General features: G+C 41.7%; 2 protein-coding genes across 4 annotated transcripts in view; one reads left to right on the top strand and one right to left on the bottom strand.

Annotated features, from left to right (window-relative positions):
- PPAT (phosphoribosyl pyrophosphate amidotransferase) overlaps window positions 1-20,296 on the top strand; it is an 86,480-nt gene that overhangs the window by 8,728 nt on the left and 57,456 nt on the right. The window lies entirely within an intron of this gene.
- LOC139170265 (zinc finger protein with KRAB and SCAN domains 2-like) overlaps window positions 4,290-20,296 on the bottom strand; it is a 51,066-nt gene continuing 35,059 nt past the window's right edge. For all 3 annotated transcript variants that reach the window (XM_070757237.1, XM_070757239.1, XM_070757240.1), the window contains exons 7-10: window positions 9,335-9,406; window positions 8,513-8,872; window positions 5,796-5,861; window positions 4,290-4,872 (exon numbers count right to left, since the gene is read on the bottom strand). In XM_070757237.1, the coding sequence (XP_070613338.1) occupies window positions 4,655-4,872; window positions 5,796-5,861; window positions 8,513-8,872; window positions 9,335-9,406 (716 nt within the window). In that variant the 3' untranslated portion in view covers window positions 4,290-4,654. The remainder of the gene's footprint in view (window positions 4,873-5,795; window positions 5,862-8,512; window positions 8,873-9,334; window positions 9,407-20,296) is intronic.

The following is a 20,296-nucleotide window of genomic DNA, read 5'->3' as shown; positions in this document are numbered from 1 at the left end:
CAGATATACACACACTTGAAAGTTCAAAAACAATGTTCTTTATCACAAACATTCAAAAGAAACAAAGCACCTTTTTTGTATTTCAAAGAGCACTCGTCCCAAAACAACCTGGTAGTCTGTACAATCCCCTTAATCAGTCCTTAAGTACTTAGCTAGCAGCTGTGAAGAAACATCACAGCCCTCCTTCTTCCACGAAGTGAAACACACACTTTGCTCTGCTTTGGTCTCAAAGTCGTGAAAAATCAACAAACAGCAAGGCACAGTCCTGAAGAACAACGATCAGCAACGGCCCAAGCCAGCATGCTGCTATTTATATCAGCAGCTCTAATTACTGGAGCCCCACCCAAACACAGGTGGCCTCTCTTATCTCCTGCAATATTTCCTCAATTGGTCTCTTCGATGCATAAGTCTGCGCCTGCGTGGATCTAACACTTCCTCATCCGAATCAACCAAAGATAATGGAGATTTGCTTCCTGGGCTGTGTGCCAAGCCCCCCTCTTCCAAGTCACCCCCACCTTCTTCTTTGTCTGAGGAAACTGCACTGCCTGACTCTGTCGGCAATAAAACAGGCCTATGACATGTTGATGCATCCACCTCCACGTTCCTTGGGGCAGGAGCTGGGCCAGAGCCAACCACAACACAGTGGAACTAGTCCCTGGTGCCCAAAAGATTGGGGCCACTGATCTATTAAATTGAGGCTGCTTATGGTGATCTTTTTGATTTGATCACCATAAGATTAGGACTAGACTATCTTCGGGACCATCTCCTGCCACATACCTCACAAAGACCAATAAGATCACATAGGGTTGGCCTCCTCCAGGTCCCATTACCTAAGCAATGCAGATTGGCAGGGCTGCGGGGGAGGGGCTTCTCTGTGGCTGCCCCAACTCTATGGAGCCAACTCCTCCCCGATGTTCGCACCCTATTGGTGTTCTAAAAGGCAGTGTCTGCAATGAATGCATATTCAGGGTTTGAAACGTTGGATCATTTTTGCTGAAGGTTGTTTTTCTTTTCCTGGAAAATAAATTCATTACCCAACATGGTTAAACTGGTGATGTTTCCTATTTTGGCTGTGACCCATTTCCAAGAAAACCATGCCTAGCTACCCTCCAGTCCCAATTAACTGGGTGTGTTAATTAGGTTAACAGGCAAAATGCCTGGCCGCCCAGCTTGCTCCCCGTGCTGCATCTTCTTGGTGCAGCGAGGGCAAAGCAGGAAGAGGCTGCTGCTGTTGCAGGAGTGAGAAAGCAGGTGGCCTTGGCTCTTCCCCAAAAGGTGAGAGCCGTGCCGGACATGCTGTGAGCACAGGGCTGGACGTGCTACAAGCAAAACGTGGAGTTCGGAACGGGTGGGGTAGGGGTGGCCGGAAATCTAGACCAGTGTTTCCCAACCTTGGCAACTTGAAGGTATCTGGACTTCAACTCCCAGAATTCCCCAGCCAGCGAATGCTGGCTGGGGAATTCTGGGAGTTGAAGTCCAGATACCTACAAGTTGCCAAGGTTGGGAAACACTGATCTAGACCAACCCCCTGCCCAAGCAGGAGACCCTATATCTGCTTCTACCTAGGACTGAACTCACATCTAAGACGTTGAACAGTCATAAGCTTTTAATGATGTGGGCCTCTATTAGCAATTTCAAGGTTTATATAGAGCTGTTCTTGAAAAATGGGAGGGTTGGCTTTTGTTCTTAAACTGAGTTAAGTCTAGTTTAGAGCTTACACTATAGTTTTTATTATCACCCCAAAGTCTTGGGCAACTGCTAATAATATTCAGGAGCCATAATCATCAATAACTCTGGGGACCACACAAAACTCTTGAGCCTTAGAATAACCCTCTATGCTAAGGATCACTAATGTTTCAAGTTGTGAGTAAAGGAGTAAGAATGGCGTAGGGAACTTTGCCTTGCCTTTTTCTCTTGCCTCAAATGTTATTTCTTTAATGACTCTATTTGCTAGCAAGACAGCAATAAGATAGAACTCTAAATAATTTGTAATCGACAGGACAAAGAGGGCAACAATAACATTCCAAGATGAAGTGGATAATATTTTGCATAACTTGAATTTAAGCAGTTTCTTGAGTAGCCACACTTAACAAAACTCTTCTTTCCAAGATAAAGACAAAGTCCAGACATCTTCAAATTTCCAAGGTTGGGAAACACTGGTCTACTTACATTTTTTCCACTGATTTTTGGGCTTTTTTTGCACCTGCGCATGCGCAGAAAAGTGAAAATCTCATCCTCGCATGAGATTTTGCACTGGGAGTGTGCGTGCACACGTGTGCCCCCGGCCCATTCCGGTAGGAGCCCAGTAATGATGACCTATTACTGCTACGGTGGTTAAGGCCCTCTTTTGACATGGGCCAGGCCGGCTTAAGTTTACGGCTACCGTGGCGCCCACCGAGAACAAGAACCCACGCAGCTGCCCCATCCCGCCTGGCCGCCTTCTCTTCTTGGCTCGGACCAGCGGGCAACTGGGAAACACTCCTTTTCTCTGGGAATCGATCGAGAGGGACCACGCATCTTCCCCGGGGTCACATGCAACCCCCCTGACATCGCTTTGAACCCCCTCAGAGAGGGCGTGTTCCACTATTTGAGAAACACTGCCCTAATGGGAGGTAACATCATCAGTGCTAGTGTTATCTAGTTAGGGTAATGAAACGTGTTCAAGAAAACAAGCAAGCTAAGAGAGGACCAAGGAGTACTTGGTATCTAATCGCATGTCTCATTTTTGGCACCCCTGTTTTAAATAATTTATTTGAGGAGGAAAGAAACAGGGTGTCCAGGGGGAAAGCATTTTGAAATTCCCTGATATTTCTCTGACATTTCCCTGTAACTTGCGATCTAGTTAAGGCACAGTCAAACCAAACGGCTAAGCCGTGGAGAAATATCGGTAGCTGAAGAAGCAAGTTGTTGCCACAGTTATGCTCATTTTTGCTTGACTCTGCCAGGCAGCGCGATCCAGGTTTTTTTTTTACATAATTTCCCCCTGACTTTTAAACATTAATACAGTTTGGTTGTTTTTTCCCTGATTTATTCCGGGTTTTTTTTCACAAATTCCCTGATAATTCCCTGATATTTCCTGAACTATTTATTTTATTTATTAGTTTTGTATGCCGCCCCTCTCCACAGACATACAAATCTAATAAATAAATTTCCTGAACTGCCGATTTCCCTGATAATTCCCTGATTTCCCTGTATGTTGCTTTGTAACCAATAATACTAAAGCACAAAATTGGGAGAAGGACTAAGGAATCCATTTTCTAAAAGCATTTAGAACAAATAAAATGTAATTAAATAGCTTTGTAGTTAAAGAACAACTTTTAAACGAAAACCTTCTGTAAAGTTGAGAGGAGAGTATATTTTCAGATTTGAAAACAAAGTTTTCAATATTTTTTTTCTCCAGTGAAAAATAGCTTACTTAATTCAGTCCGATGTTTCCCCCCACCCTAAAATAATGGCTGAGCTATCATAGCATTCTTTTTTATTAGACACATGTCTTGTGGTTTTTGATTCATATAAATCCTGTGACTATTTGCTAGGTTTTTTTGCTTAGCGGAACTGAAACAGTTCTATTGCTTTTTTTGTATTTTTATGCATATTTTTTTTGTCCTATTATATTTCCACTTTCTCTGGACACAATAAGCCTTCTTGAGTCAGCGGGTCTTATTGCCCTGTAAGCAGAGGTGGGTTCCTCCCAGTTCAGACCAGTTCACCTGAACCAGTAGCAAACTGTTGGTGATACTGGAGTACTGTGTTCAGTTCTGGAGACCTCACCTACAAAAAGATATTGACAAAATTGAACGGGTCCAAAGACGGGCTACAAGAATGGTGGAAGGTCTTAAGCATAAAACGTATCAGGAAAGACTTAATGAACTCAATCTGTATAGTCTGGAGGACAGAAGGAAAAGGGGGGACATGATGGAAACATTTAAATATGTTAAAGGGTTAAATAAGGTTCAGGAGGGAAGTTTTTTTAATAGGAAAGTGAATACACAAGAACCAGGGGGCCCAATCTGAGGTTAGTAGATCAGAAGCAACATGAGAAAGTATTATTTGACTGAAAGAGTAGTAGATCCTTGGAACAAACTTCCAGCAGACGTGGTTGGTAAATCCACAGTAACTGAATTTAAACATGCCTGGGATAAACATATATCCATTGTAAGATAAAATACAGGAAATAGTATAAGGGCAGACTAGATGGACCATGAGGTCTTTTTCTGCCGTCAGTCTTCGATGTTTCTATGTCACAGCACCAGTTCTGTTGGTGCTGGTCCGTTGGCATTGCCATCTTATTTTTATTTTTTTTTAATTTGGGGAAGGGGATTTTTCCCTATTTTTTTCTTCTGCACATGCGCAGCAGCTGAGTTTTTGGCACTATGTATGCATGACCATCTTGTTTTCGGCTTTTTGGGGGGAGGGGTTAATTTTTTGGTACTGCGCATGCGCTCAGCCACACGGTGTAGGAGGAAGCAAAATGGCAGGTTAAGTTAGAGCCCACCCCTGTCTATAAGTATAAGATTACATATTTATATTTTGAGGCAGAGTTTACTGGTTGTTTCATAGCAGGTCTTTGAAGTTACTGAAGTTGAACTTAACTCTACTGTATTGAACAGGTCAGCAATTCATTTATTGTTGTTTTACTCTTTGCCCAACCCCCTTAATAGAGTAAGGGTATTAAACAAACCTGTTGCAGTGTGGGAAGGGCAGCGTCCAGTGGTTTCCTTCTGACATCCTGCATCTCTTCCTGCTTGTAAAATCTCTCTAAAAAGGTTGTTCGGTTTTTGATAACAGACTGCAAGCACTCAGATGCGCCTCTTTGGGATTGTACTGTTGTGTTATCTGGCGGGATTTTCTTAGAATGAATAGGCAAGGGTTCTGCGTGAGAAGAGAAGTTTCAGATATTATTTATTTAGCTTTGTCAAGAAATTAATACACCTAGATTTATTCTAATGACTGTCTGTCTGTCTGTCTGTCTATCTCTGTGTCTGTTTTTTCTGTCTGTCTGTCTGCCTGTCTGCCTATCTATCTATCTATCTATCTATCTATCTATCTATCTATCTATCTATCTATCTATCTATCTCCTGCTATCTATCTCTGTTTGTTTCTATCTCCTGTTATTTATCTATCTATTTATCTGTCTGTCTGTCTCCTGCTAGCTATCTAGCTGTCTAGCTATCTCTTGCTATCTAGCTGTCTGTCTGTCTACGGTATATGTGAGCTAACTCATATATACCAACTCATCTTTGTTGCCAGGCCTGGGGTAATTAGATCTTCCCCCTGACCAACGAATGTTTTTAGCGTAATTTATTGGGTGAATATTAATGAATGTTTTTTAAAATGTTTTAGATTTTTTTTAAAAAAAAATAATTATATTAATTGGATTTATTATATTGTTATGTCTACTATATATGCTGTGAGCCACCCCGAGTTCTCGGAGAGGGGTGGCATACAAATCCAACTAAATAAATAAGTAAAAATATGAGATGCAGTGGCACAGTGGTTAGAGTGCAGTACTGCAGGGTACTTCTGCTGATTACCAACTGCCAGCAGTGGCAGATCGAATCTCACCAGGCTCAAGGTTGACTCAGCCTTCCATTCTTCCAAGGTCGGTAAAATGAGGACCCAGATTGTTGGGGACAAGATGCTGACTTTCTAAACAGCTCAGTGAAGGCTGTAAGGCACTGTGAAACTTATATAAATCTAAGTGCCATTGCTAAGTGCTATAAATGAATGGTTTGCCTTAGCAATCTTATATCTCTTATACATCTATTCACAGTAATAGAGTGAAAAATCATTACCTTCTTCAGAGATTTTCCTCTTGACCCTCAGTGGTATTGGGTCTGTGATAACTTCTGTAAGCATCTCTTTTAAAAAGACAGTAAATAGCAATGTGCTATTAAAATTTGGAGGGCAAGACGGATAAATTTGTTCATAGGTTAATTTAACTGACTTAATGTACACTTCTGCAACTAAAATAAACAGAAATACAGCTACATTTTTTTGGTTCGTTTTACATTTCTCTAAATTTCTTCAGTGATAATTGCCTGGATCATCAATATAGATACAAAGTTGCATGCAAAGATTTAGATACTGTTGGTCAAATCTTTTCCTCTTTCAATGGGTCTATGTAATATACCCTGGATACCTTTCCAATTGATTGACTCCTGCTAATAAGACACACATACCTACCACTGCAATATTCATTAATCAGTGTGTGGTACCGTAAATACTATTTTAGTGGTGAATGAATGCTCTCATTTTTTAAGCTCTCAGTCTGTGATTTTCTGTATACAGTGATACCTTGTCTTACAAACTTAATTGGTTTCGGGATGAGGTTCTTAAGGTGAAAAGTTTGTAAGACGAAACAATGTTTCCCATAGGAATCAATAGAAAAGTGATTAATGCGTGCAAGCCCAAAATTCACCCCTTTTGCCAGCCGAAGCACCCGTTTTTGCACTGCTGGGAGTCCCCTGAGGCTCCCCTCCATAGGAAACCCCACCTCCGGACCTCTGTGTTTTTGCAATGCTGCGATTTCACTGAGGCTCCCCTTGCTGGGAAACCCCACCTCTGGACTTCTGTTGCCAGCGAAGTGCCCGTTTTTGCACTGCTGGGATTCCCCTGCTGGGATTCCATTGCAGCATCACAAAAACACGGAAGTCCGGAGGTGGTGTTTCCCATGGAGGGGAGCCTCAGGGGAATCCCAGCAGCGCAAAAATGGGTGCTTCGCTGGCAATGGAAGTCCGGAGGTGGGGCATCCCAGCGGCGGCGGTGGGTTTGTAAGGTGAAAATAGTTTGTAAGAAGAGGCAAAAAAAATCTTAAACCCCAGGTTTGTATCTCGAAAAGTTTGTATGACGAGGCGTTTGTAAGATGAGGTATCACTGTACTTGCAAGAGCCATGGGTTTCTCTAAGCAGCTTCTCTGAGCATTTATATTTGGCATGAAAAAAACTCCCAGGTCCTTACAATGTGTAGAGAACTTGGGAAGGGCATATTGCATCCCTCAGAAATGTGGCAGCGTGCAATCCGTAGCACTTCTAGACAGTGCCCATGAAAAAGTGGCATGGATCAGGTCCTGCCAAACAAATCTTATTTCATTCTTTGACAAACTGTCTCAATTAGTGGGTTAGTGAAAAGCAGTTGACATCATATATATATGGATTTCAGCAAAGCATTTGACAAAGTAGACACAGCTTGGTAAGCTAAAAAAAATGTGGGATACACAACATCACTATTAGATGCATTAGTAACTGGCTGACAAATCACACTCTGTGGACCTGAAAATACATCTACATAGAAGGGATACCCAAGACCCAGTTCTCTTCAACATCTTCAAAAACAATCCTAGGTTCCATTAACAGAGTGATAGAATCAAGGTCATGTGAAATATTAATACCACTTTATAAAACCTTATTAAGACCAAATGTAGAATACTGCATCCAGTTTTGGTCACTATATTATTTTAAAAAAAGATATAGATACTCTGGGAATAGTGTAGAAAAGAGGGGGGGGAAAGATGATTAGGGGGACTGGGGGCTAAAACATATGAAGAACAATTGTAGGTTTGTCTAGTGCAGGGGTAGGCAAAGTTGGCTCTTCTATGACATGTGGACTTCAACTCCCAGAATTCCTGAGCCAATCATGCTAGCTCAGGAATTCTGGGAGTTGAAGTCCACATGTCATAGAAGAGCCAACTTTGCCTACCCCTGGTCTAAGTGAAAAGAAGGACTACGGCAGTGATGGTGAACCTTTTTTGGTTTGGATGCCAAAAGGGGTGTGTGGGGGTGTCATAGTTAGAGGTTTATCAGCCAAGTTGATGGTGACTAATAGGGAGTCATAATCAGCAGGAAGGGAGATATAATCTTGTGACCAACTTCTGATTACTAACACATAAATAAGTTGCTTGTTTCATGCGCAACACCCATCCTCTAATTTTCTTTTGGGATGCGGATTATTAACTCTGAATTACAAAGGCTTAGATCAGTGATCGCGAACCTTTTTTCCCCCGAGCGCATGCTATCGTACATGCGTGAGTGCCCACACCCTTAATCCAATACCTGGGGAGGGTGAAAACAGCTTCTCCCACCCTCCAGAGGTCCTCTGGAGGCCGAAAATGGCCTGTTTTCCAATTTCTGGTGGGCCTAGTGGGCTCATGTTTCTCCCTCCCCGGCTCCAAAGGCTTCCTTGGAGCTGAGGGAGGGTAAAAACGCCCTTTCCCATCACCCCGGAGACTCTCTGGAAGCCAAAAACACCCTCCCAGAGCCTCTGTGTGAGCTGGCTGGAAGACACATGCATGTTGGAGCTGAACTAAGCAAACCGTGTGCCAGCAGATACGGCTCCAGGTGTGTGGCGCCCTTGCCATAGGTTCATCATCACTGGCTTAAATGAAACTTGTTACCCGTCCTCATATAACCATAACCTTGATAAAGCATTTCCTCTAATATTTAAGTTATTCTTGCTTCTGTGATGTTATTAGTATTTAATATCAAATTGGTTCTGTCCCTGTCTGTAAACCTACCTGAGGGCTGATTCTTCAAAATGCAGTCAATTTCATCGTAAAACCTCATCTTCCTGCTTGCACTACCAAGCTGATTGTTTTCTTTCTGCACCGCTCGATACTCGTATTTTAAGTTCTTGTATTTTGTACGGCACTGTTTCCAGTCTCTGTCTATTCCAACCTTCATTAGCCTTCTGGCAATCTCCTCAAATATTTCTTTATTCCTTGTTGCTCCTTCAAGCATTTGTTGTATTTCCTCATCGGACCATATATTTATAAGAGCTCTGACTTCATTGTCGCACCAATGCTTTCCTGCTCCTGTGTCGTTGATGGTAATAACTTTAAAGTGATTTTGGGCTTCATCCAATGTCATCGGATTGTCTGAAGATTCAAAATTAAACAACTGAAACAAAGTATTTCACAAAGTAAAAGCAGGCTATTGCATTTCCCCCATAAAGCTACTAGATAAAAAGATTCAATGGATATTTTACTAGGAAAAGATCTGAACAACAACAAAATGGAACATTGTATAAAGAAATTAGGGTTATGTGCCACTTCAGATACAGTCTGCAAAGGGTTCTGTATATAGTTCTTTGTTAGACAGGTCCATATACTGTAGAACATGTCACATGTCATGGTTAGGATGTACTGTAATTATCTCCTAGCTGTGGCTAGGAGATAGCCTAGCCATTCAAGCAGGAGCTGAAAGTCTCAAGGGGACCATCGAGTATTAAATCTCCTTCTGCAAAGATTTAGGCAGCCCCATCTTGAACTACAATTCATTAAAAAAATAATCTGTATTTTCATCGCCCATTGTTGATCAGAAGCAAAGAAAAGGCTTACCTGTCCCAGGTGCCTGTTTATACACTGAGAATCCAGATGTATCCTCTGAGATTGTGCTGACTGAATCATCATCTGTCAAAACAACCCAGTTGTTCATTATGATGTTGCATGTCTTCTATATTTACCTCGAATAAAATTTACTAAAGCTGAAGCAATATAGAAAACTGCTCCTGCCATTAGCAATACATGGCATCAGACCAGATTACTTACGGGACCGCCTTCTGCCGCATAAATCCCAACGACCGGTTAGGTCCCACAGAGTTGGCTTTCTCCAGGTCCCATCAACCAGACAATGTCGTTTGGCGGGGCCTAGGGGAAGAGTCTTCTCTGTGGGGGCCCCGGCCCTCTGGAATCAGCTCCCTCCGGAGATTCGTACTGCCCCCATGCTCCTCGCCTTCCGCAAGAGTCTTAAGACTCAGCTATGTCGCCAGGCCTGGGGCAATTAGATCTTGCCCCCCTGACCAATAAATGTGATGCATGGTGTGATTGGATTGTCTGATTGAGTAATATATAGGGTTTTTAGCTGTAGTTTTTTAATGTATTAGATTTGTTTTGTATGCCACCCCGAGTTTTCAGAGAAGGGCAGCATACAAATCTAAATAATAATAATAATAATAATAATAATAATAATAATAATAACAACAACAGCACTAGTAAATAGCAATAGCATTTAGACTTATATATTGCTTCATAGTGCTTTTACAGCCCTCTCTAAGAGGTTTACACACATTCAATGAATATGTGAATGAAAGTTGATCGAATGGGAATGACTGTTTTTTATGGTTTTGGGGTTTCTAGATTTTTTTAGATTTTATATTTAATTAATTGGATTTAGGATGTTATGCATTGTTTTATTATATGTTGTGAGTCGTCCCGAGTCCTCGGAGAAGGGCAGCATAAGAGTCCAATTAATAAATATTGCCCCAACAATCTGGGTCCTCATTTTACCCACCTCGGAAGGAAGAAAGGCTGAGTCAACCTTGAACTGATGGTGAGATTTGAACTGCTGAACTACAGCTAATAGTTAGCTGAAGTAGCCTGTAGTGCTGCATTCTAACCACTTCACCACCCCGACTCTTAACACATTGCAGTGTTCTTTAATGCTGCACCTTCATATGAAGTGTTTCTTGGCATGTAGACTTCAACTGCCTTGGGCCTTTGTAATTTAGTGGTAATATAACCCTAATAAATTAACATTTACCCTCGGATAGTTGAGAGGAGTATGCCTGATATAAGATTGTTCTACCTGTTTTAAGATATTGACCAAAACAGAAGATCCAAACAAATAAATGTTATACTAAGGCTGGCTTTAGTTATTGCTTACACCTATACCCTTTTCTCCATATTTACAGCATTAGTAAATAGTACATTCTTAGAAGGGTTGATTGCATTGGGTAGTTTAGATGAATTATTGCATCCTCACAACCTAAAATGTCACAACGTTACCAAATTAAGTTGTAACCTTAAATTGGAAAAAAATTGCAAGCCTCACCCTCAAAACTGCTATATTATTTGAAAAGCCTGATAGAATGACTATAGAGTAAGGAATCTAGAGGAATCTTCTTTACTCCTCTATAATTCTTCTCTGGTAAACAAAATTAACTTCCCTCACAATAAATGAGGTTTATTATTTTGTAATAATCTTCCCGAAAATAAGACCCTTCTTATATTTTTCTGAACCCTGAAATAAGCGCTTGGCCTTATTGCCATGCACTCAAAAGCCCGATTGGGCTTATTATCAGGGGATATCTTATTTTGGGGAAAACAAGGTAATTGTTTTCTGCTTTCCTGAACTTGGAATATTTTTTTTAGTTCTGCTGTCTGGGAATTCTTGGGTTTTGCAGATTCAACACAGCTGAAAAGTACCACACTATAAAAACTATTCCATTTTATAATTCAACATATTTTCATTTACAGTGGTACCTCGAGATACGAGTTTAATTCGTTCCGGACCTGGGCTCTTAAGTCGAGCAGCTCTTATCTCGAACGACTTTTCCCCATAGGAATTAATGTAAATAATTTTAATTGGTTCCAGCCCTCAAAAAACTCACAAAGTTAGTCTAAATTATGCAGAAAGACATGTTTTTAATGAAGAAATGTACATGTACATATAAATGAATAATGAAGTTTCTTTCACTTAACTTGTAAACTTTCTTAAACTTTTAAATTTACATATGTTCAACTTCTCTGCCACCCAATCCTGTAGGACAGAGGTCCCCAACCCTTTTTGCACCAGGGACCGGCTTTAAGCGATCAAGAGAGGAATGGGTGAATGAATGGACGGAGGGTGGGAAGGAAGGAAGGAAAGAGGGAAGGGACAGGAACAGAGGAAGGAAGCAAGGAAACTTATGAAAGGGGAGAGTAAGAGAGGAATGAGTGAAGGGAGGGAGGGAAGAAGGTGGGAAGGAGAAAGAAAAGAAGAAATAGAGGAATGGAAGGTAAAAGAGCAAGAAAGAAAGAAAGAAAGCAAGAAAGAAAGAAAGGGGGAAGGGACAGGAACAGAGGAAGGAAGCAAGGAAACTTATGAAAGGGTAGAGTAAGAGAGGAATGAGTGAAGGGAGGGAGGGAGGGAAGAAGGTGGGAAGGAGAAAGAAAAGAAGAAATAGAGGAAGGGAAGGTAAAAGAGAGAAAGAAAAAGAGCAAGAAAGAAAGCTGCAAGCACCCCCCCGAGCCCCCCAGGCCGGCTGCAACCTTTTAAAACACGCGCGCCGCTTCACAGCTGTCTCCTGAAGCCGAACGCGGAAGTTAGCGTTTGGCTTCAGGAGACAGCTCCTTGGCGCTTGTATCTCGAATTTGGGCTTGTAAGTAGAACAAAAATATCTCTCCCCTCCCAGCTCTTATCTCGAGTTGCTCTTAAGTAGAGCAGCTCTTATGTCGGGGTTCCACTGTATTCTTCCTTGTTATATTTTTAATCCAGGATGCATCCAAAGTTCATTTATACACTGCTCAAAAAAATAAAGGGAATATTTAAACAACAACATAAAATTCCAAGTAAATCAAACTTCTGTGAAATCAAACTGTCCACTTAGGAAGCAATACTGATTGACAATAAATTACATGCCGTTGTGCAAATGAAATATTCAATGAGAATATTTCATTCATTCAGATCTAGGATGTGTTATTTGAGTGTTCCCTTTATTTTTTTGAGCAGTATATATCACAGTATATTCCTGTGATAATATACTTGGAATTTAAACATGCCTGGGATAAACATATATCCATTGTAAGATAAAATACAGGAAATAGTAAAAGGGCAGACTAGATGGACCATGGGGTCTTTTTCTGCCGTCAGTCTTCTATGTTTCTATGTTTCTATGTTTCTATGTCTGTTTAGTTAAGTGTAGGAAGTGTAGGAAGATTTACAGTCTTGATTTTCTTGTCTCTTCAGGTATTCTAAATGAGTAACTGTTCCTCAAGTTCACTTACTAATTGCTAATTAGAAGGCAGTTTGGTAAAGTATGCTGCTACTGGATAGGCAGTAGAATCCGTTTTGTATTAACATTCAGAGAGATTGGAGCAAGAGTGGGCAACTGTGGCCCCTTAATACTTTATGGAGTGAGTTCAGGAATTTTGTGATGTGAAATCCACAGGTCATAAAAGGGCCAGGGTTGCCCACCCCGGGGTTGGAGATATGGGTTCAGTGAAGGGCTGCCCATCGCTGGTGCTACCAGTGTGTTCCTGTGCATGCACAGGAAGTGAAATTTCAGGCGATGATGCTCATGTGTGCGAGATTTCACCAATTTTCGGCAATTTCCCCAATCCCCAGGCCACGGACCAACACTGGTCTGTGGCCATCAGGGACTTGGCTGCACAAGCCCCATCTGCACATGCATGAGATCTAGCAGCATGCAAAACTATGTCCCCCTTCCCATCTGGAAAAACCACCCTCCATGGAACTGGATTGGAGTCCACTGCTCTAGGGCAGTGTTTCCCAACCTTTTTTGAGCCGCGGCACATTATTCACATTTAAAAAATCCTGGGGAACATTGAGTGGGGGGGGGGGGAGGGGTGTGTGTAAAAAAAAAGTTTGGACAAAAAATATCTCTCTTCCTCCCTTTCGCTCTATTTTTCTCTCTCCCTCTTTCTCTCTCTCTCTCCCTTCCCTCCTCTTTCCCCTCTCTCTCCATCTCTCTTTGTTTCTCCCTTCCTCCCTCTCTTTTTTGCCCTCCTCTCTCCCTCCTTCCTTCCCTCTCTCTGTCTTTCCCTCACCCTCCTTCCCCCCTCTTTCTCTCTCTCTCTTGCTTTCTCTCTCTTGCTGTCTTTCTCTCTTTCTCTCTTCCCCCTCTTTCTCTCTCTTGCTATCTCTCTTTCTCTCTCTCTCTTTTGCTTTCTCTCTTTCTCTCCCCCCTCTCTCTCCCTCTCTTGCTATCTCTCTTTCTCTCTCTCTTTTGCTTTCTCTCTTTCTCTACCCCCTCTCTCTCCTTCTTTTTCTCCCCCCTCTCTCCCTCTCTCTTTCTCTCTCTCCCTCTCTTGCTATCTCTTTCTCTCTCCCCCCCCTCTCTCTCCCTCTCTTGCTATCTCTTTCTCTCCCCCCTCTCTCCCTCTCTCCTTCTCTCTCTCCCTCTCTTGCTATCTCTTTCTCTCTCTTTCTATCCCCCCTCTCTTCCTCTCTCTTTCTCTCTACCTCTCTTGCTATCTCTTTCTCTCTCTTTCTCTCCCCCTCTCTCCCTCTCTTTCTCTCTCTCCCTCTCTTGCTATCTCTTTCTCTCTCTTTCTATCCCCCCCTCTCTTCCTCTCTCTACCTCTCTTGCTATCTCTTCCTCTCTTTCTCTCCCCCCTCTCTTTCTCTCCCTCCCTCTCTTGCTATATCTTTCTCTCTCTTTCTCTCCCCCCTCTCTTCCTCTCTCTCCCTCTCTTGCTATCTCTTTCTCTCCCCCCTCTCTCCCTCTCTCTTTCTCTCTCTACCTCTCTTGCTATCTCTCTCTCCTTCTTTCTCTCCCCCCTCTCTTTCTCTCTCTCCCTCTCTTTCTATCTCTTTCTCTCTCTCCCCCTCTCTTGCTATCTCTTTCTCTCCCCCCTCTCTCCCTCTCTCCTTCTCTCTCTCCCTCTCTTGCTATCTCTTTCTCTCCCCCCTCTCTCCCTCTCTCTCTCCCTCTCTTGCTATCTCTTTCTCTCCCCCCTCTCTCCCTCTCTCCTTCTCTCTCTCCCTCTCTTGCTATTTCTTTCTCTCTCTTTCTATCCCCCCTCTCTTCCTCTCTCTTTCTCTCTACCTCTCTTGCTATCTCTTTCTCTCTCTTTCTCTCCCCCTCTCTCCCTCTCTTTCTCTCTCTCCCTCTCTTGCTATCTCTTTCTCTCTCTTTCTCTCCCCCCCCTCTCTTCCTCTCTCTATTTCTGTCTCTCCCTCTCTTGCTTTCGCTTTCTCTCCCCCCTCCCCCCTCTCTCTTTCTCCCAGTATCCGTGGGGCGACGGCAGGGTGATCAGCTTGAGGCGGAGCTCCAGAACGGAGGCACAGACGGCGGTGGCTAGAAGCAGTACATTTCTGGCATTGCGCTGGGCATGGACATGGGGCTTGAGCCTCCGTCCTGGTCCAGCCAGCAGGCAAGTGCCAGCCACGCAATTCCAGCATTTCCAGCCGCCGCCGTCGGTGCCTCTGTTCCTCTGTTCCGGAGCTCCGCCTCCGGAACAGAGGAACAGAGGCACCGACGATCACCCTGACGTCGCCCCACGGCTACTGGGAGAAAGAGAGAGGGAGAGAGGGGGAGAGAAAGAGAAAGCAAGAGAGGGGGAGAGAGAGAGGGACCACCCTGCCACCGCCCCACGGCATGGCTCCTGCCCGCTGCCGCCGCCATCACCCTCCCCCTGCGCACCGCCCTCCCGCTGCCGCTGCCCTCCCACCAAGCCCCAAAGCTCACCTGCTGACAGGGAAGCTCCAGCCGGGCGGGGCGCCGCAACTGCTTGAAAACTTGGAAGGCGCAAAGAAGCAAGCTCAGCTTCCGGTCTCAGAACTTTTTTCTCTTCGAAAAAAGTTGCGAGGCCAGAAGCTGAGCTTATTTCTTCGCGGCACACCTGACCATGTCTCGCGGCACACCAGTGTGCCGCGGCACACCAGTTGGGAAACACTGCTCTAGGGGACCCACAGTGGCTTGTGGACCATTGAATTGCCTAACCATGTTCTACATCAAGGTCAGGGCTCCATCTTTGCAGGTTCTCAGGTCACATACTAACATCAAGAGATTTGGGACCTATTGAACTTTCAAATCCTTCCTCTGCACTTATGGGGACTGTTACTTAATCCCTGTGCAAAAAGTTACCTTAAATGAGTGACTGCCAACTATTTTAACCAGGGACAGGCTTATACAGTGGTACTTTTAGCTAAGAATGCCTCTACTTAAGAACTTTTATAGATAAGAACCGGGTGTTCAAGATTTTTTTGCCTCTTCTCAAGAACCATTTTCCACTTACAAACCCCAGCCTCCAAAACTGTAACCGGAAAAGGCAGGGAGAAGCCTCCTTGGGACCTCTCTAGGAATCTCCTGGGAGGAAAGAAGGCTGGAAAAGGAAGGGAGACTATATTGAGACTGCTTTTTTTTTTTAAGGATGGAATGGCTGAAGTGTCATTTCAGGAATGAAATGTATAAGTTGATAAAGATAAAAATTGCTTTTCAGTTTGACACTTCTGGCCAATTAAATTAATTAATTAATTAAATTGACTTGGTAAAAACTTGTGCTGGTCAAATGGCTTTTGAGTAAGACCTTTGAAGCCCTTTGTTTGAAACAGCTACTAGTCAAAATAGCTGAAGGGAAAGAAAAAAATGCATTTGGGAAAATCAAGGCAATCTCACTTTTTGTCTACCTCTGAATTCAGATGGATTCCATAATATTTTATTTTTATAACTTATTCCTAATTTCAAAAGGATTTTGGACACAAAAAGAAGAAAATAGAAACTTGAGAATAACAACTTTGAGCAACTTGAGAATAACTTTGATCAATAACTTAAAAGACCATTTAAAGTTATCCCAGATTTCAAAATAAAAACCCATACTTACAACCCTTCCTTCAAGTTACAGCTGTTGTCTCCCCAATCACATGCTTGCATTTTAGGATCTTGGTAACCAGCTTGCATTTGTCTTATAGTCAGATGACTACAATTAGACTACCGTATTTTGCTAATTTCCAGCAAAAAACAGCCTTTTGGATATGCTGGATTCACTTAATAGCCACCTGATTCGCCCTCACTTAAGGGTGATTATAAATATGGACATATAAATCTCATCTGATCACATGGTGTCTTGAATTACAATTGAAATGACTTTCATTCAGTATTCCATTGTACGAGGGTCGCCCAGAAAATAATGCACCACATTTTTTTTCTCAGCCTACAGTAATCGTACGAATGCGAAATTTTAGATATACATTATTTAAATTGTCAGGAGTGCGTGTGTAAATTTTGCGTTTCTTCAGACAGATAGTGTAGCTGCAGTAGTGTTTCGAAATGGCGTCTGTAAGTGATGTATGCTATAAGCAGCGTTTCGTCATTGAATTTCTCACTGCGGAGAAAGAAGCTGTTGGGAGCCTAGCTTCCCTAGCTTTGGGCCATTAAAGGATGCCATTCGCTGAAGACATCTTGAGAATGACGAATTTCTGCACATTGCAGAAATGGCTTTGTGACCAGAACAAGGAGTAGTACAAGGAATACACACCCTTGTGTCTCGCTGGAGGAAGGTCATAGAACGGGATGGAGATTACATGCAAAAATAGGGAGTCCAGAAGAAACATCATTCTTTCTTGTGCGTAAGTTTCATTGTGTTCAATAAATAATTGTTGAAGGAAAAAAATGTGGTGCATTACTTTATGGGCGACCCTTGTAGTTGTAAATTGAGAACTATCTGCAGATTGTAAATATGTGAAGTAGATGGAAATACTATTTCATAGAGCCAAATTAGATCAAAAGCAAACAAACAAAAATCCAAAAAACCCCAGTTATCATCCTGTTTCTACAACTGGAAACATGATATACATGAAAGGCAGACACTTCTAATGTTATGTCCCAAGATCTGCTTGTATTCTTAAATACAAGATGAGAGTCATTGTCAAGTGCATCCAACAAAACTTGTTTATTTGAGCTGCTGGGGAGTGTTTATTACACTTTTATATTTGCAAATTTAGTAAATTTGCAAGAGGTTAGCACCTGGAAATAATTTATCTGTTTTTATATATGCTACCCAAATACCCTCTTTTTTTTCCAAATAAACAATTATGTAATTTATTTATTTACTTTTGAAAAAGTTTTTTATTTTTCTCCACATTGAAAAACATACATAAAAACACTGTCAATCCATATGTTTATATTATCTCTTATAAAGACTAATAAAATAACCTGAATTGCATTTTCAATAATTCAGTCCGTCCAAATATTTATTCCAAATGGCTAATTTTGATTTTAAGTGACTGGAAAAACTGCTCTCAATTTTTACTTCTTATAATCACCATCCTATATCTTTATTTCTCTTTCCATTCTATTATAATTTAACTTTCGGTATATGTTACTTATTTATCTAATGCTGCCTTCTTGTCTATTTTTGTCATCTGGGGTACACCAATCATAGTTCTCATTTCCTTTTACCCTATTTATATTACGTTAATACTGTTTATTTGATATTGTATTTAATTCTTTCCTCCAAAATCATCCCCAGAACAGACTCCTGAGGTCCTTGGAATTGTAAATAAAATGAAGATTGTAATATGGATTATAAGCAGTTAGTATACTGTATTTTAGAATCAGATCTTGTAGAAGTAAAGTCCATTGTTGGTAATGGAAGGCAAGGAATGCAAGTTGGCTGTGGAAGAAATGGGGATTGTGCCAACAGCAGAAACATCTTAGCAACAGTAAAATTATCTTGGCAGTTTCTCTAGTATCTTGCAACCGGGCTAAAACCTACAGTTTCAAATAGATCATGTAGAGGCTTGAAGGCTAATACTGGTTTGGCTTCCCCCCCCCCCCCCACTTTAGACTATATTGATACCGTAGTTGTATACTCAAGGGTGATGTTCAGGGCCAAAAAATGCCCATGAAAAAAATATCACTTGTCTTTGGAAGACCCAGTTCTCATGTCTGTGACTCTCGTTCTTTCTTGACAATGGCTCAGCTTTCCTTGCTATCATTCCTTTTCCATCTGAAATTTCCAAATGTTGCCAAATTGCAAACATTACAGCTGGGAACAAACCATTCCAAGTTGCATAACATTTATGTAAACAGCCTTCTACGTTGCATAATTGATTGCAGATGTTTTTCACATGGGATATATACCACTTAATATTGCTCTTTTATAACACACCAGATCTCCTTGAGTAATATGAAACCTAGTGGTTGTGTCAGTGCTTGATATAGTCATGATATAGATATGAGGATCTGCTTAGGATATCATTCCATGTGGCCAATGCTTCCTGCCCAGAGCACGGGTGTCAAACTTGTCGGGTCACGTTGTCACATGATGTATTGTGACTTTTGTCCTTTTCTAAAATGGGGATGACAGTGGGCTAGCATGTAACATATTTGGCCCATGAACCGGGAGTTTGACACCCCTAGCCTACGGAGAGGAGAGGACTAACTTTCCAAAGATTGTTAAACCACTCACTGCTAGTATGACTAAAAATGCTGGGCACAGAACTTCAATAAAAGAGTCCACCTCTAATTCTACATGTCACTTTCAGCTGTTGTGGACCATTAAATAAATAATTTCCCTTCTCAAATGACAGCTTTCAAAGAATTGTAGCATGTACATATTAAGAGCTTTTCAAAAATCTGGAATAAACATTTCGTTGAAATGTCACACAATGTGTGGTGTGAAGACATGATTACTAAAGTCGACATCACTGCTTAAATGATCACTTGTGCCATTCAGATCAATAGATTCAGATATTTCAGATCAACAGTTCAATGTTTCTCAGTCATCCAGCTAACTCATTAACTATAAAGAGGTGGAGGTTTGGTGTTAAACAAGGTCTAGCCCAGAGGTCTTCAAACTTGGCAACTTTAAGACTTATGGTCTTCAACTCCCAGAATTCTAAAAGTTGAAGCCCACAAGGAACAGCTTGCCTCCAGACTCCAACACTGGAAGTTTTTAAGAAGATGTTGGACAACCATTTGCCTGAAATAGTGTAGGGTTTCCTGCTTAAGCAGGGGGTTGGACTAGAAGACCTCCAAGGTCCCTTCCAACTCTGTTGTTGTAGTTGTTTTTGTTGTTATTATTAAGTCTTACAAGTTTAGGGATCCCTGGTCTAGCTAGTGAACATGAAAAGACTCCAGCAGGCCAACTGATAGATCTCTGGAGAGTCCAGGGCCACATTGAATTAGATTTGGATGCATTAATGTATAAACCAGTCAATTGAGTTTGTAAATTCACATGAGCTGTCTATCTACCCAGGCTTCAAGATTAATGGAATGTAAAACTAAGCATATGCTATAAGTAGGAAGTGCTTGGCCAATCTCTCTTGAGTCAGCATTTTACTTCCAGATGTTTTATTTAATTTTTTAAAAGAGGGAACAGTAAAAAAAAAATCAAACTAAAGTTTTGATATGACCTGTTCTTGACCTCCTTCAGCCAAATAGGTGGGGTTGAGGAGTGTATTAGTTGGAAGTTCATCCCTTGCCAATAATGCAACTTAAATGTTCCAAAGGGCGCAGTGGACCCACGTCAGAAGAGCCATAGTCTGGTCCATAGCATTTCTAATTCTTGTGTAATGTGTATTGAATTTTTGCTACATGCGTGATCCTATTCTTTTTTTTTCCATGATGAAATTTGAGATAAGAGTTCTGAAGTGCTTTCACCCTACTTTGGTTGTAGTTCTTTTGATGTCATCAATGCTGTGACATATGCCAGAATCTTACTCTGAATCAGCGACATTATTATGCAGATAGTCCTCAACTTAACAATTCATTTAGTGACCATTCAAAGTTACACCAGCACTGAAAATAAGCAACGTGTGACAGTTTTTCTACACTTAATGGCCATTGCAGCATG

This window comes from Erythrolamprus reginae, chromosome 7, assembly GCF_031021105.1.
Source record: "Erythrolamprus reginae isolate rEryReg1 chromosome 7, rEryReg1.hap1, whole genome shotgun sequence".
In the NCBI taxonomy this organism is placed as follows: Eukaryota; Metazoa; Chordata; class Lepidosauria; order Squamata; family Dipsadidae; genus Erythrolamprus; species Erythrolamprus reginae.
Note: the sequence above shows the minus strand (reverse complement) of the source record. Positions and strands in the feature narration are given on the sequence as shown.